At 37.9% G+C, this 14,996-nt stretch overlaps 1 protein-coding gene across 27 annotated transcripts in view; it reads right to left on the bottom strand.

Annotated features, from left to right (window-relative positions):
- Positions 1 to 928: 928 nt before the first annotated feature.
- The window catches only part of RPGR (retinitis pigmentosa GTPase regulator), a 58,794-nt gene continuing 44,726 nt past the window's right edge, over positions 929 to 14,996 (bottom strand). For 24 of the 27 annotated variants that reach the window (XM_074030287.1, XM_074030289.1, XM_074030281.1 and 21 more), the window contains 4 exons: positions 8,318 to 8,503; positions 6,874 to 6,931; positions 5,188 to 5,279; positions 929 to 1,598 (listed from right to left, as the gene is read on the bottom strand). In XM_074030287.1, the coding sequence (XP_073886388.1) occupies positions 1,392 to 1,598; positions 5,188 to 5,279; positions 6,874 to 6,931; positions 8,318 to 8,503 (543 nt within the window). In that variant the 3' untranslated portion in view covers positions 929 to 1,391. Of the gene's footprint in view, positions 1,599 to 5,187; positions 5,280 to 6,873; positions 6,932 to 8,317; positions 8,504 to 14,996 lie in introns of those variants that run through there. The other 3 variants (XM_074030293.1, XM_074030291.1, XM_074030292.1) reach the window with 1 other exon arrangement.

Raw genomic sequence — 14,996 nt, forward strand, 5'->3', positions numbered from 1 at the left:
TCTCTCTTGCTTCCTCTTTCGCCTACCATGTGACGTGCCTGCTCCCGCTTTGCTTTCTGCCATGAGTACAAGCTAACTGAAGCCTCACCAGAAGCTGAGCAGATGCCACTAAGCTCCCTGTACAGCCTACAGAACCATGAGCCAATTAAACCTCTTTTCTTTATAAATTACCCAGCCTCAGGTAGGTATAGCAATACAAAAATGGAATGACACAAGACTTAGCAGCTTTATCATTCCTATTCTTTGTGGCAGAGCACTGTGTGACTGAACCAAATGTGGTTACTACTGTCAATGCCAGAGACAGTTGAAATGAGCAAGCCTAGCTATGTTCACCTCTCCTATGGTGGTGATGGGTGGAATGGTCAAACGCTCCAGATGATACCACATAATCTGCAATGTTTTCATGGCAAATCACTTCCCTAAAGAAAGGAGTAGGGGCTGGGCACGGTGGCTCACGTCTGTAATCCCACCACTTTGGGAGGCTGAAGCAAGCGGATCACGAGGTCAGGAGTTCAAGACCAGCCTGGCCAATATGGTGAAACCTTGTTTCTACTAAAAATACAAAAATTAGCCGGGTGTGGTGGCGTGTGCCTATAGTCCCAGCTACTCGGGAGGCTGAGGCAGAAGAATCGCTTGAACCCGGAAGGCGGAGGTTGCAGTGAGCCGAGATTGTGCCACTGCACTCCAGCCTGGGTGACAGAGCTTCTGTTTCAAAAAAAAAAGAAAAAAAGAAAAAGAAAGGAGTGGGAAGCAAAGAAACTTCTGCACTCAGTTGTCCACAAGATGTACTGTTTATACAGTTGCAATGAAATTTTCTTTACTCAGGGGTAAATGCATTTTGCATACGTCTATATTTTAAAATTATTTTTGCCCCCATTTTGTCAATTGCTAATGCCAAGCACCTCCTAATTTTATTAATACTCATCAATTTTAACAGTGGAACTGACCAGATACAGTTTATTAAAATATGTTCATTATAAACAATTTTACCTCAGTTTTGTAAAAACTGTAAATACATCAAAAACTGTTACAGTGTCATGAGATTGCAAATATTGCCTTATAAAATTATAAAGAAGTCAAATTGTTTAGTAAAAACTATGAAATATCTTATTTCAATTTTCAATGTATAAAAATATATTTTTTATTGCAACACCGAACAGTTAAGGCCACAACACTTGAGGGAGAATTTGAGATACACATATTTTGAAACAACTTGTTAAAAATATTAGCATAAATAAATATCAAAACTGGTCACACTGATAGAAGCCGAATAAAACATGTTGACTTATATCTTTAAAAGATTACCATCAGAAACTTTCCTTCATAAATTATAATGTTTTTCAAGTATAAATTACAGTACACTTGGTGACTGTGAAAACATAAATATATATTTATAGTATTGTACAGGATTTTGATCTTCTCTCTGTATTTGCTGGTGGAATATTCTGATGATTCTGACTCATGTGGTTCTGGTCAGCATCTTTATTATCGCTTTTTAAAATGATCTGCTCTCCTTTGGATTTTATCTCTGAGAGCGGCTCATCGTTATCCTTGACCATCTTTTGATTTATTGAGGGGACCCTTTTGAATAGAAAAATCTAGGAAAAAAACACACACACAAATATTCATTTCCATAAGTGAAACATTCACTTAACAGTATTTAGGGGATATCATTTTCAACAAGTATGAACATGATTTCATCATCTCTTTATGGGGTACCACATGTATTAAGGTGCATTCTTAGCACCTGTATTTTTCCTTTCACCAAAAGGCAGTCAGGATTCCACCCTAAAACCACAAGACCTCTCAGGGTCTAACATTCAACACCATCAACACCTTGGTGATATATTATCTTTTTCTTCAAAGAACAAATTTAATGTTTCACTTTGTTAAGTTTGTAAGAGAAAAAATATATTAAAATTAGAATATTACCTATTGTAACTTTTCAATGTATCCAGGAGGGGTAATTTTCAGGACATGTCTGTGATTCTCAGTGTATGGCAGCTACAGTGAATTTCTATTGTAATATTCTGAAGGAGAGCAATGTACCTCCCCACTCCTGTAGATGAGAACTTCTGGCAAAAAGTTAGTGCTGCTTGGCCGGGCGCGGTGGCTCACACCTGTAATCCCAGCACTTTGGAAGGCCGAGGCGGGCGGATCATGAGGCCAGGAGATCGAGACCGTCATGGCTAACACAGTGAAACCCCATCTCTACTACAAATACAAAAAAAAAATTAGCCAGAGGTAGTGGCGGGCGCCTGTAGTCCCAGCTACTTGGGAGGCTAAGGCAGGAGAATGGCGTAACCCAGGAGGTGGAGCTTGCAGTGAGCCAAGATTGTGCCACTGTACTCCAGCCTGGGCGACAGAGCGAGACTCTAACTCAAAAAAAAAAAAAAAAAAAAAAAAAAAAAAAAAAAAAAAAAAAAAAGTTAGTGCTGCCAAACGATGGCTGTGAGCCTGTGTGTGTGTGGGTCTGAGTAGGCAGTCGAATATGTGGAGCTGCTGCTCAGGGGAGGCTGGGGCTACAGATACGTAGAATATAAGCAAGAGATGAAAGTAGCCCTGATAACCCAGAGATTCCAGGCAGGTAGAAAACAGAATATAAGAAAAGAGACAAAAAGAGCAGAGTGAGAGGCAGGCAGAAGAGGAGCTAGAACTGAGGACCAAGGTTTGTACGTACAAAATCGGGAAAACTAGGCAGCTCTGAAGTCAGGAGAGAAAAATACATCAAGAAGGGAGTGGCCAACAGGGCCACATGCAGAAGAGATGAAGGTGACAAAAGTTTCATTTGATTTAGGCCCTTTGAGAATGTAGCCAGGAAGAAAATAGGATTCTTGAAGAGTGGTAACACAAATAATGGTTTTGACAAGATGCCAAAACAAAAAGCAGGAAACAAAAACCAGGTGAAAATTTGGCTCTTCCAGAAATAAAAATGGTGCTAATGATAATAGCTTACCTTCAGCTTTAAAGAGTGGAGAAACTAGGGCAAAAAGTGGTAATCCAAAAAGTAAGAGTCTAGAAAAAGGATCTATGGATTAAAATGGAAGAACTCCTGTTCCTGCTATGGTGAAGAAATACACAACTTCAAAAGGTGAAGAAATATACAACTTCAAAAAGTCTGCTACTATAAAATACCAAGAAATGCTGATTAAGTATAAAAAATAAAATTTTATAATGTGCAGGCAATCTCCCCAAAAACTAAGGGAAATTCTTGTAGACCAAAAAAGAAAGAAGGAACAGGAAGCTCCAGAGGTGATTAAGAACTGAAATAGCATCTGCTGACTCATAACTTAGACCTTTAACTTTGAAACAATTTGATCTCACAAAATGAGGGGAACCCTACATAATGTGAGGACCTTCTAAGTACTATGCCCTTAATATAAGTCTACCTACAAACATTGTGGTCAACCCTTAAATGAGAAATGAACTTAAAGTGGTCCCTCAGTCATTCCAGAGCTAATAAAGGCTAATGCAAACTCTCTAGAGATGGATTTACTCTGAGGCCTTAAAGGATTTCCACAAAAAAAGTCCCAGTGAAACATGAACTCACAATACAAATTTCAAAACACATATGGAAACAAATCACCATTAGCAAGTCAGCCAAAGCAACACACATGTTTAGACTCCTAAGAATGACATTGGAATTACTAAATACAGAATGTAAACTAAGTGTGCTTAAAGGACTAGAATTAAAAAAAAACACACACACACAAAACAAGATACTGATTTTAAAAGACCAGATTGATTTAAAAAAGAACAAAAATACAACTTGACTTAAAATGTGAAAGATGTTGTCACTGAAATTAAAACTTAATAGGTAGGTTAAATAGCCAAGTAGTCTCAGCTGAAGAGAAACTATGGAATTGATGAAGGCCCTGAAATTACCCAGAATATCACTTACACATAGAAAATATGAAGGTGATATTAAAAGACATGTACCATAAAATAAAAAGTTTTATATCAGAATTTGAAAGGGGGGGAGAGAAAATATTCAAATATATAATGGATGAGAATTTAAAAAAAAAATGACAAATGACATGAATTCTCAGATTCAAGAGTCATAATAAATTCCAAGTAAGTTAAAATTTAAAAATCCATATCTGCTGGGCATGGTGGCTCAAGCCTGTAATTCCAGCACTTTGGAAGGCCAAGGCAGGCAGATCACCTGAGGTCAGGAGTTCGAGACCAGCCTGACCAACATGGAGAAACCCCGTCTCTACTAAAAGTACAAAATTAGCCAGGTGTGGTGGCATATGCCTGTAATCCCAGCTACTTGGGAAGCTGAGGCAGGAGAATCGCTTGAACCCGGGAGGCAGAGGTTGTGGTGAGCCAAGATCGCGCCATTGCACCTCCAGCCTGGGCAGCAAGAGTGAAACTCCGTCTCAAAAAAAAAAAAAAAAAAAAAAAATTCCATACTCAAGCATCTCATAGTGAACTGAAAACATCAAAGACAATCTAAAAAGCAGCCATAGAGAATGGCAGGTTATATACAAAGTTATCAGCAATTATACTAAAGCGAAATTATAGACAGCAATAATGGGAGCAGATACTAAGAGAAAGTAACTGTCAACCAGTCACACTATCATTCAAGAACTATGGTAAAATAAACATATTTTCAAGTGAACAGAAACTAAAAGTTGTAACTATCAACAGACACCTGTGATAGGAACTTCCAAAATATTTCTTCAGGAAGAATAAGAATTCCAGAAAGGACAGCTGAGTAAAAAAGTAGTATAAAAATTACTAAAAACATATGATTTGTGATGTTAAAAAATTTTAAATACTGGGTAACATAACTTCTAAAATAAGAAAGAAGAGGTGATAGGCAAGAAAATTCTTCTAAGGTCCTGGCATTATTTGGGAAAAAAGATAGGAATACTGATGAGCTTTAGATTTTAGGTATGCATGTTAAAAATGTCAAAGACAAAATCCAGCTGTATAGGCCATTTACAAGAGACACATGTAAAACATAAAGTAAAAGGATGAAAAGAAGATCTTCATTCAAATGCTAACCAAAGGAAAGGTAGTATATTAAAAATATGTGACATCACCTGAAATTCTTCAGGTTTTGGGGCCATAAAAACTCATACTAAGATAGTTACATTATGTGGATCGCCATATGAAAAGTAAAAGGAACAATTCAACACTTTGGTCTTAGCATTAAAAAAGACAATTCATTTCACTTACCTTCTGTGTTTTTTTCATGTCGTTGCTTGCTGTTGATTCACTATTTTCTAGGATTTCTAATGAACTGCTCTCTGCATCACCAAGCATGTATCCTACAATTGGATCATTCAGAAATACTAGTTTTAACTAATAGGGAAAAGAAAAGACCTGATGCTCTCAGTGAAACTCTATGAACCCTGAGTTGTGGGGTAATACGAAAAGAGCTCACCCCTGGAGTAGTGGACAATATCTACACTGCATATTTCCTGAAAAGTTGAGGTAAAGTGAAAAGCCCAGAATGACCTCAACAAAGTTGTAAATGTTTAGATGACCAGTATCCAAATACAGCTACAAAGGTAATAGTAAATGTTAGAGACTTCTGTAAAATACGAATTACTTTAAAAATTAACCTAGTTATAATTACATTCTTTGTACTCAAATGGATATGCTATTTTTTGTTTCAAATTAATCCACATGTTCTATATCTGAATAATTATCTTTAAAGTATACTTGTGAAGCATATGCATTGTTTTAATTTTATATTATCAACTACTTAAAGCTTATATTTAATTTCTTTGTAGTGCTTTAGGCTATATGTTAAGTATACTTACAGGTGATACATTTTTTAACACTTGCTTAAAATATTGTATAACTCTTGTGGCAGAAGTTAAAAGGAATAGGATTAAGGAAACTATTCATTCTTCACTTAAGTTTAGATCAGATATCCAGTATTACAGATAGTTATTTTTTTATGAGAACACAGTAAAATGCATACTGCAGCGTGATGGTGTGGAAACAATGTGGGAGTCGTACTACAGAAACACAGATGATTTGGGTCTAGATTATGTAGATTGCAAGGGCAATCACAGTTGCTTCTATTCTACAGCACCTGTTCTCTGACACTAATAGGTAGGCTTGGGAAAGGACTTCTCTTCAGTGTTTATGGTAAGAGACTCAGGTCTGGGCCCTCAGGGGTAAATAACTGGGTGGCCATTGTAGCTTTAGGCCAGCCCAGTAGTCCCAACTTGGTTGGGCAATGGAATCTGGCAGTGTGCACTAGAGATACAAATTGGAATTTGGGGCAAAATCTTGATTTAATAATACTGATTCAATAAAGAGAGAAAAGGTAGTAAAAAGGCTGCTTAAATTCCTTAACACCAGCTGGGTACGGTGGCTCATGCTGTAATCCCAGCACTTTGGGAGGCCAAGGCGGGAGGATCACCTGAGGTCAGGAGTTCGAGATTCACCTAGCCAATATGGCGAAACCCCATCTCTACTAAAAATACAACAATTAGCCAGGCGTAGTAGCACGCGACTATAATCCCAGCTACTCGGGAGGCTGAGACAGGAGAATCACTTCAACCTGGGAGGTGGTGATTGCAATGAGCCGAGATCGCGCCATTGCACTCTATCCTGGACAACAAGAGTGAAACTCTCAAAAAAAAAAAAAAAAAAAAATCCTTACCAATGACACATAAGTAGCCATGAATAATGCAAATATTTGTATGTGAAGAAGCTGTGGTGGTTATATATAAGAACAGATAAGTCTGTATCACATATTTCATAGCTTGTTATGAGGATCATATGACAGTAAAAATTATAACATATATGTAAACTTACATGTAAGCTTATAATTACTCAATTATGGCATACACACACATATATATGTATGCATGTATGTATGTATGTTATCAAACATGCTCATACCTTTTGGGTTTTCATTGTATTCACAAATGGCCCGTTCCTCCAGGTTGGCTTTTTCTTTCTATAAACAGTAACAAAGCAATATAACAAAAACCATTTCTGTGCTGTTCTAGAAAACTTAGTCTGAATCTTTAAGCAGGTTCCAGAGTCCGCCTCTAGCTAACGACATAAACATGTGACAATTACTTCACTTTGCTGAGCTCTTGTAAAGCGAGGGGTCTTAGATGCTGACTGATTCCAAATGTCCTCCTGGCTTAAAATTGTGTGATTAAAAACACTGTATGACTCAAGAATTCTCCTCAAAGAAGATTCATGAATGCTAATTGGCATATGACTCGTCTCAACATTTTACAGTGTCAAATTGGTATTTAATGATTGCTGTGTTAAATAATCTTAAGGACCACCCTAACCTGAACTCATAAATGTTTCCTATAAACAGAATCATTTTCTTCTTCTGAAAGAAAACAGTAACTGCTAGAATATTTTTTTTTCTTAGTGAGAGAAAGGAGTCTCGGATAAAGAAAGAACCAAGGAAAAGAATGACCTTTAGCACAATGCCATTCAAATAAAACAACAAAAATGTTTCAGTGGTTGTCTATGTTAGGGAAAAAGGGGAAGAGGAATGGAGCTAAAAGAGAATACATTTACATGAGAAGAGCCTTGCACAGACCAATGATGACAGTGTTTCATCAACTAGAAGGTATGACTAACTCAGTGTTCTGCATGAGAGGCTAAAAAAATGAAAACAAAAATGAATGAGTACAATGTCATTCAGTTTGGGTTGCGGAATTCCATACTTCTGAAGTTAATCCAGAGTAATGTTAGCAAATAAATGATTTCAAACCTACCAACTATCTCCTAGCAAGGTCACTCTCGGTCAAAACTGACAATGGAAGAGATTATGTTTTGGGCATCTCTAGCTCCACTTTCAGGGTGATTTTTGCTTCCTTAGTGATATCTTCTCCTATTCCTTCTATACATACTTTTGTCTAGGCTGCACCTTTGAAGAACTGATCACAACTTCAAATACTGCTATCACCAACTTTCATTCATTCACACATGAAAACATACACAAGTGTGCATACACATACACACCCATTTCTGCCACCAGTGCCAGGGCTCCTAACTTTGCACTTTCAACATTTCAAGGACTGAGTGTTGAACTTCTTGGTTAATTTCCCAACACTGTACTATCCTGGCCCATACCACTCTACTTCCACTTATGCAGGAGGCAGAATGCTACCACGCAGCATTCTAGAAAGTGTGCTAGAGACAAAGTTTGCTTAATTCACAAATAAGACAAAGCCTTTCTCCTATGGCACATGAATGAAGATATTCATGGAAGTATTTCTGATCCCAAAGGCAACTGGGATCTGTCCTCTGCAGAAACTAGAGAACCCGTATGTTTTCTCCCAGGATGTCAGGATTTAAGCACCTAGCATCATACCTTTTCAATGGTTTCAGCTGAGCTATCATCACTGGTTCTTTCTGCTCCTTCTGTTTTACTGTGGGAACCTGTAGGAACACTTTCATCATCTCCCACAATTTTCTTCTTGCTTTCCAGATTTTCAGCATTAATTTCCTCATCCACATCTTCCAGTTGTAGTTCCTCAGTTTTAGAAAATTCATCATCCTGTGACAAAATTAACCATCAGAGAAGAGTAAGACTTTCTTTTTAAAGAACTAGGGATTTGATATTGCTGTCATAATTTGTGTCATCTAAAAAAACCATAAAAATATTAATTCAAATATTGAAGCCAAAGAACACTGCATAATCTATCCTGAATATCAAGTTACTATATTAACAAGGATTTTACGCATGCCACTCTATTTCAATGACTAGGATTTCCAAAATTCTTATTAGCACCCATGGCAAGGTTGCAATGGAAAAAAAATTAAATAGTCTTTCTTGGTTGTCTCAGAGTGCTTTTAACCTTGAGAAAAGTTTAAAAAGCTTTCTGTCTACTGTAGCATTATAACATAATCATATCTATATATTACGTTCATTTTCCAAAATATAGGGATTTAGAATCACTTCAGAAGAACAATTCACTGATAGTCATGAGGAAGGTAAGTATAATTACTTACATTCCAGGATAAAAGATAAAGGAACATAGATAGTTTAAATGGTTTGCTCATGGTTATTAAAAACAGAAGGAAAACCAGACAGAGGCAGAACTTGTTCTATCTGGCTACTGGCCAGCTAATCCAAATGATAAAAGAACCTGTCTATGGATTTGATAGACTGATAGTAAATCATGGAATGCTTATTAAATATAGGCAGAAAATATTAGTTTTAACCTTTATTCTACACTGAAATTTTTTTTTTAACTTTCTAATTTTGGGTGAAATACTCTTATTGTCATTAAGATATTAGGTTTCTCATTAGATTTCCCCCCCATACTTTTCATTTACACACTTAAGTTATAACTTTATTTATAGTCTATTATAACTGTTTCCAAAATATGTGAAGCAGTAATCAGTGCCATTTACTCCTTCAAATAACATTTGTACAAAGTTCACCTCGGCAATATTTGCTTCAGACCATATCCCCTTCAACGCTGTAATTAGCTTTTGGTGGTCAGCTTTCTAGTGGCTGTTTGGCTAAGGATAAAGCCTGATTGATACTTGACAGAATCATGGTTGGAAAACAATGCCTCTAAAATTTAACTCACCTTTCTTCTGGTAAAAATATAAAATGCCAAAGTCCAGGCTAGGAAGAGGATGTGTATACAGTACACCTTAGTAATAAACATTAGTGTCATCCTCAGGCCAATTTGCAAAGGCGTGGCCTAATAGCATTCCCACTGAGGACAGGAAGTCCTAAGTAAGTGAAGCTTTGAGATTTTAAAAAGAGTTTCAGAAGTTACTCAGGAAGAACTAGATTTAGGTTAATCCAAGGTCATGGGGCAATGTATGCAAGAGAGGAATGTGGGAGAAAGGAACATGGTACCAGGGCAGACAGCTATTTCAAATGATGATTGATTAGACTGCGTAGGGTTAACACGAGGTAGTTACTATTTACTTTTAAGCTTTGTTTTTGTCTGCATGATTCCAACCGCCCGTTTTTTGTTTTTGTTTGAGACAGGGTCTCGCTCTGTCACCCAGGCTGGAGTGCAGTGGCGCAATCTTGGCTCACTGCAACCTCCACCTCCCGGGTCCAAGTGATTCTCCTGCCTCAGCCTCCCGAGTAGCTGGGATTACAGGCACCCACCACCACACCCAGCTAATTTTTGTATTTTTAGTAAAGACGGGGTTTCGCCATGTTGGCCAGGCTGGTCTCAAACTCCTGACTTCAGGTGATCCTCCTGCCTCGGCCTCCCAAAGTGCTAGGATTACAGGCGTGAGCCACCACGCCTGGCCTGATTTTCCCTTTGAGTGACTTATATTGTGTATCATGCCTAGCCAGGTATACATTATGGGTAGCTAAAATTATCAGAAAAAACTTCACTTTGAAAGGGAATGGGAAGATTACTAGATTTAAGACTTATGACTGATAGTTGTCTTCATAAATATACATAAACGAAAGGTTAACTAAAAAGAACAGTGCTCCTGAGACAAAGGATTTCAGATTATGCCCCTCTTTTCACAGAGGGAGGGATCAGTGAGCTGTGTTCCCAGCATAATCCTCAATTACTTGGAAAGCCTGGCTAACCTAGCATCTGGGTAAACTCCAACTGGGCTTGTTAACTGAGGTATTCATGTAACCACAGGATAATATCATGCTATTACAAAAAGACACTTGGGAGTTTTACCTTATTTTAGAAATAAGTAAAACACTCATAACAAACTACAATTTTACTCATTAACTTTAAGAAATCTGTAACAATGAAGAACTTTTGGAACTATATCATTTTCTAAATTTGAGAAAGCTATTAGAAAATGACATTTTCACTAGAAATCACATAGCACTCACACTAAGCACATTTAAAATTATTCTAAACACATCTGGACGACTACTTGAAATCACAGAAAGCACTTACCTTTAAACTGAAACAATTTGGGAGTGACTGGCAGAATACTGTCATTTTATAAAAAGAAAGGGTAAAGTTTAAGTACATTCTTGGCACTAGAACCATATAAGACGTAAACAGGTAGTCTGAAATGGTCAGTATGCATCTGTGTCTTGCATTAGGATCACGGTAAAGAAGTGAATGGGCCTGACCTCTCACAAAAGGACCCTTTGTTTCATTGGTCAGGCATGGCACAGTCAGGTGCAGACTCTGGTCTGGTCCAAGGCAACACTTTTCATATTTCTTAAGGAACAGATCAAGAGAGCAAAGGTTCCTACTGAGGTTTCCCTTTACTTAAGAACACAATTACATTGCATGCTTTAAGAAGGAGAGATCGCTGGGATGGGGGCTGGGGGGTGGGGCTGGGAGTGGGAAATGACTGAAGGGGGTTACAGTGGAGCTTCTGGGGGAGCTGGTACTGTGTTTTTCCTTGATTTGGATGCTGATCAGTTTGTGATGTGTGTTGACTTTGTGAAAAATACATTGAGCGATACATGTATGAGATAGGCACTTTTGTCTGTGGGTATTATAATTTTTTTTAAGTAATAAAACAAACCAGAACTATAAAGTATAAAATTTTGTGTTATAATTCAGAATTTCTGGTATGCTTCAATGTCATATAGGGTAGAAAATGTTTCCCAGATAGGTTAATATAGCATAAAACTTTGTATTTAAGTTATATCAGGTAGAAAAACCAAAATTTCAAGCTTTTTTTTTTTTTTTTAGGACAGGAAAAGTTAACATTTAAGTTCATGTTTTAACTACACTGAAAATCATGGAAGCAGTAGTATGGGGTGGGAAGGGCATTAAATACAAAGCCCTAAGCACTGCTTTCCAAGCCTTAATCTAATCACTCATGGCCTGAGCATGGCACCCAGTGAATGTATTTTATAGTCTACCTGTAAAATGGAAAAATAACATTAGCAATACCTACCTCAGAGGGTTTGTGTAAAGATTAAAAAGATTACAGAGAAAAGTAACACATGAGCAAAATACTAAATATTTGTAAGTAAGTATAAATAATTTTGTAAAGGCCCCTCCATAAAAAGTAAGATAGAATTCTTAGTGTGCGACTGTCGAAAAACAAAAAGTTTGGACTTCTTTTTCCCCATAATGTCCCAGATCTTATCACTGGAAAATAGTTCATTTAAAACGTCCACTTATTTGTTTTTGTGTCCTCTATACATCCTTTTATTGTGAGCCAGGAGCCCAGCATCAAGGCCAGTGAGGGAAGCAGCCATGGGAACTGGGGAGAGGGGGGCCAGCCTCAGCTCAGCTTCAGGTCAGTGTTGCCACAGAGTGCGATGCTCCCAGACCCAGGCTTTCCAAAAGTCCGAGAAACATTATTATTGAGATGGGGCCTCACTCTGTCACTCAAGCTGGAGTGCAGTGGCACAATCACAGCTCACTACAGCCTTGATCTTCAGGGCTCAAGCGATCTTCCCACCTCAGCCTCCTGAGTAGCTGGGACTACAGGGCGCACGCCACCATGCCTAACTAATCTTTTAATTTTTTGTAGAGACAAGTTTTTATCATCGTGCCCAGGCTGGTCTTGAACTCCTGGTCTCAAGCAATCCTCCGGCCTCAGCCTCCCAAAGTTCTGGGATTACAGGTGTGAGCCACCATGCCTGGCTGAGAAACATTTTTTAAATGTAAAATCTCCTGACATTTCAATGTTGGCAACCAATATGATTAAAAAAAAAAAAAAAAATTACTGCACCAAACAAAGTAAAAGTAAGTCTCCAGGCCAGATTGCACCCATGGGCTGCCAGTTGTGACCTCCAAATTCTTGGCCGATACTACCACTTTATAATCTCTTAAACTCTTCCTTCTTTCTAGGCACCACTCCCTTGTGTCATTCCTAATCCTGTATTCTCACCACTGAATACATTCCAGTTTGACTCTGATAGGCAGGCCTACACAAATAAATGTTCAGAGTATAGAATATCTTGCTGGTAGGCATTTTTATTCTCATTTTCAGATTTATGCTTTACTATTTCTCCTCTTTTTCTGTAGAAGATTTTCTTGCTGTCCATAAACAAACGCACGATCCACGACTATACCTTATGTGCTAATTATTTTTATTTTGATAACAAGGTGAGGACACAGAGGGAAATGTTCAGTGACAGAAAACAAACCTACATTTTAGGCTAACCACATGAGTGTGATCAGCGTTTCAATACACTTTAAATATTTACGGGCATTTATTGACTAATGTATGGTGTGTAATAGTTTCACTCCACCTTATACTTAAGCATTATCATTATTGCAATCTACTTTATTCCCACAGATCTATTTCTAAGCCAATTTGTATTTTGCTATTATGTTACATTTAAACAAAAGTCAGGTTCACAGGACTAAACTCATGCAAATCAGTTAATGACCTGGAGATTCATGAGTGTAGCTTTGCACCTACCTTGGTGTGACCGCAGAGTATAATTAGAGTGATACAGGTTACCATTTGCTGAGTGCCTATGTTTCTCGTGTTAGGTAATTTAATCATCAAAAGTCCCTTCCTTTATCAAACGAGGGAAATAAGACTCAGAAAGGTCAAATAACAACCACCACCACCACTACCACAACTTTTCTAGGGGTCCACACAGCTAATCAGTGGAGGGCTAGGATTTTAACTCAGTTCTACTGGACTTTGGAGGCCATGTTTCCAAACCTCCCCATTTGAGAATAATAATGGCTGTTCTCACAGATCTTTTTTTTCTCCGTCTCACTAACGTTTAAAGCATTGCAGATTTTTCTTTTGGTTCATAAGCTCACATCAATAACACTCTATTCTTAAGTATATATTAATTATGAACAAAATTTATCATCTTTTCTCCAGAGTACCAAAGTCTCTGGAAAACACATCTCCCTTCCTAAACTGAGAAATATGCTTAAAAAAATTAAATATCTTAAAAATTAAATATCTCTATCTGATATTTAATGTTCACAATTCTGATTCTGTTTCTCTGCAGAGCAGATTTCCTGGAGCTCATTCTTTCCTGGCAATGTGGGTTCTGCCCCTGGGCCTCTACTAGGCTGCCTCTGAGAGGCTCTCTCTGCAGCTACTAGCACTCCTTCCTCTCTGAAACCCCTTCTTTGGCTTGGGTGGCATCTCTCTTTCCTAGTAAGTGTGCTCCCACACTTCCTCAGACTTCACTTTTTCAACCTCTCCCTTACCTACTGATATTTCTCTGAATTCTGTCTTCAATTCTCCTCCATTCACGCTAGGAACACTTCCTTTCAGTCAAATCCAATTTTAACTATATCTACGAGCTGTCGATACTCAGCAATCTCTGTGAGCTCCAGATCCATACATGTATCTGCCTCCTGAACATCTCCTACAGACAATCTAAATTCAACAGTAAAAAACTGCCTCCCAAACCTGCTTCTGCTCCCTGATTCTCAATCTTGCTGAATAACACTCTTTCTACTCAGTTCTCCAGGTCAGAAACAAGAAAAGCTTGGCTTTTTCTTCTTCCATGGTCACATGTTAGTTTTGCTATGTAAGTGTCTAGCAAGTTTCTCTATAGTGACATAGCAGAAGACATGTCAGTTGCACTCACCTGGAGTGCTGCTGTTCAGCAGCAGCAGCAGAAGTTTGTGTGGTAGGTGATCCTTTGCAGCTTACCTTAAAGTCTTTTTCAGCCAGAGTCCTCATTAGGAAACGTAACTCAATGGATTCTATACATACTACTCACACTTCCCTCAATAATGATCAGTGATAAACTACTATAAAAGCCTGAACAACCAGCAGATGGGAACAAGAAAGAAGGAACCAGTTATTTTAATCTATGTAACCAAGTGTTAATTCATGAGGGACAAAGTGGTCTCATTCTTAAGCTTCCTTTTTTTTTTCTCCTGAGATATATAAAATTTACAAACATGTAAATCACTTCTGTCAATGAAAGCCTGGCTAGACCTGGGTCTTTTGTACCCCAACGCACCCCTAACCCACAATACACTCCTCTCCATGAACTTTTTAAGGGTACTAGACCTGCCACATGTGATTAAATAAATGTTTGCCCAACAGTGGGCATAGAAAGTTAGTGTGTGCTTAGTAGTTTAGGATAACTGCTTACTTCAGTATAACTAGTAGTTAGTTTGAATGTGGGGTCA

The sequence above is a fragment of the Macaca fascicularis genome, chromosome X, assembly GCF_037993035.2.
Source record: "Macaca fascicularis isolate 582-1 chromosome X, T2T-MFA8v1.1".
Classification (NCBI taxonomy): Eukaryota; Metazoa; Chordata; class Mammalia; order Primates; family Cercopithecidae; genus Macaca; species Macaca fascicularis.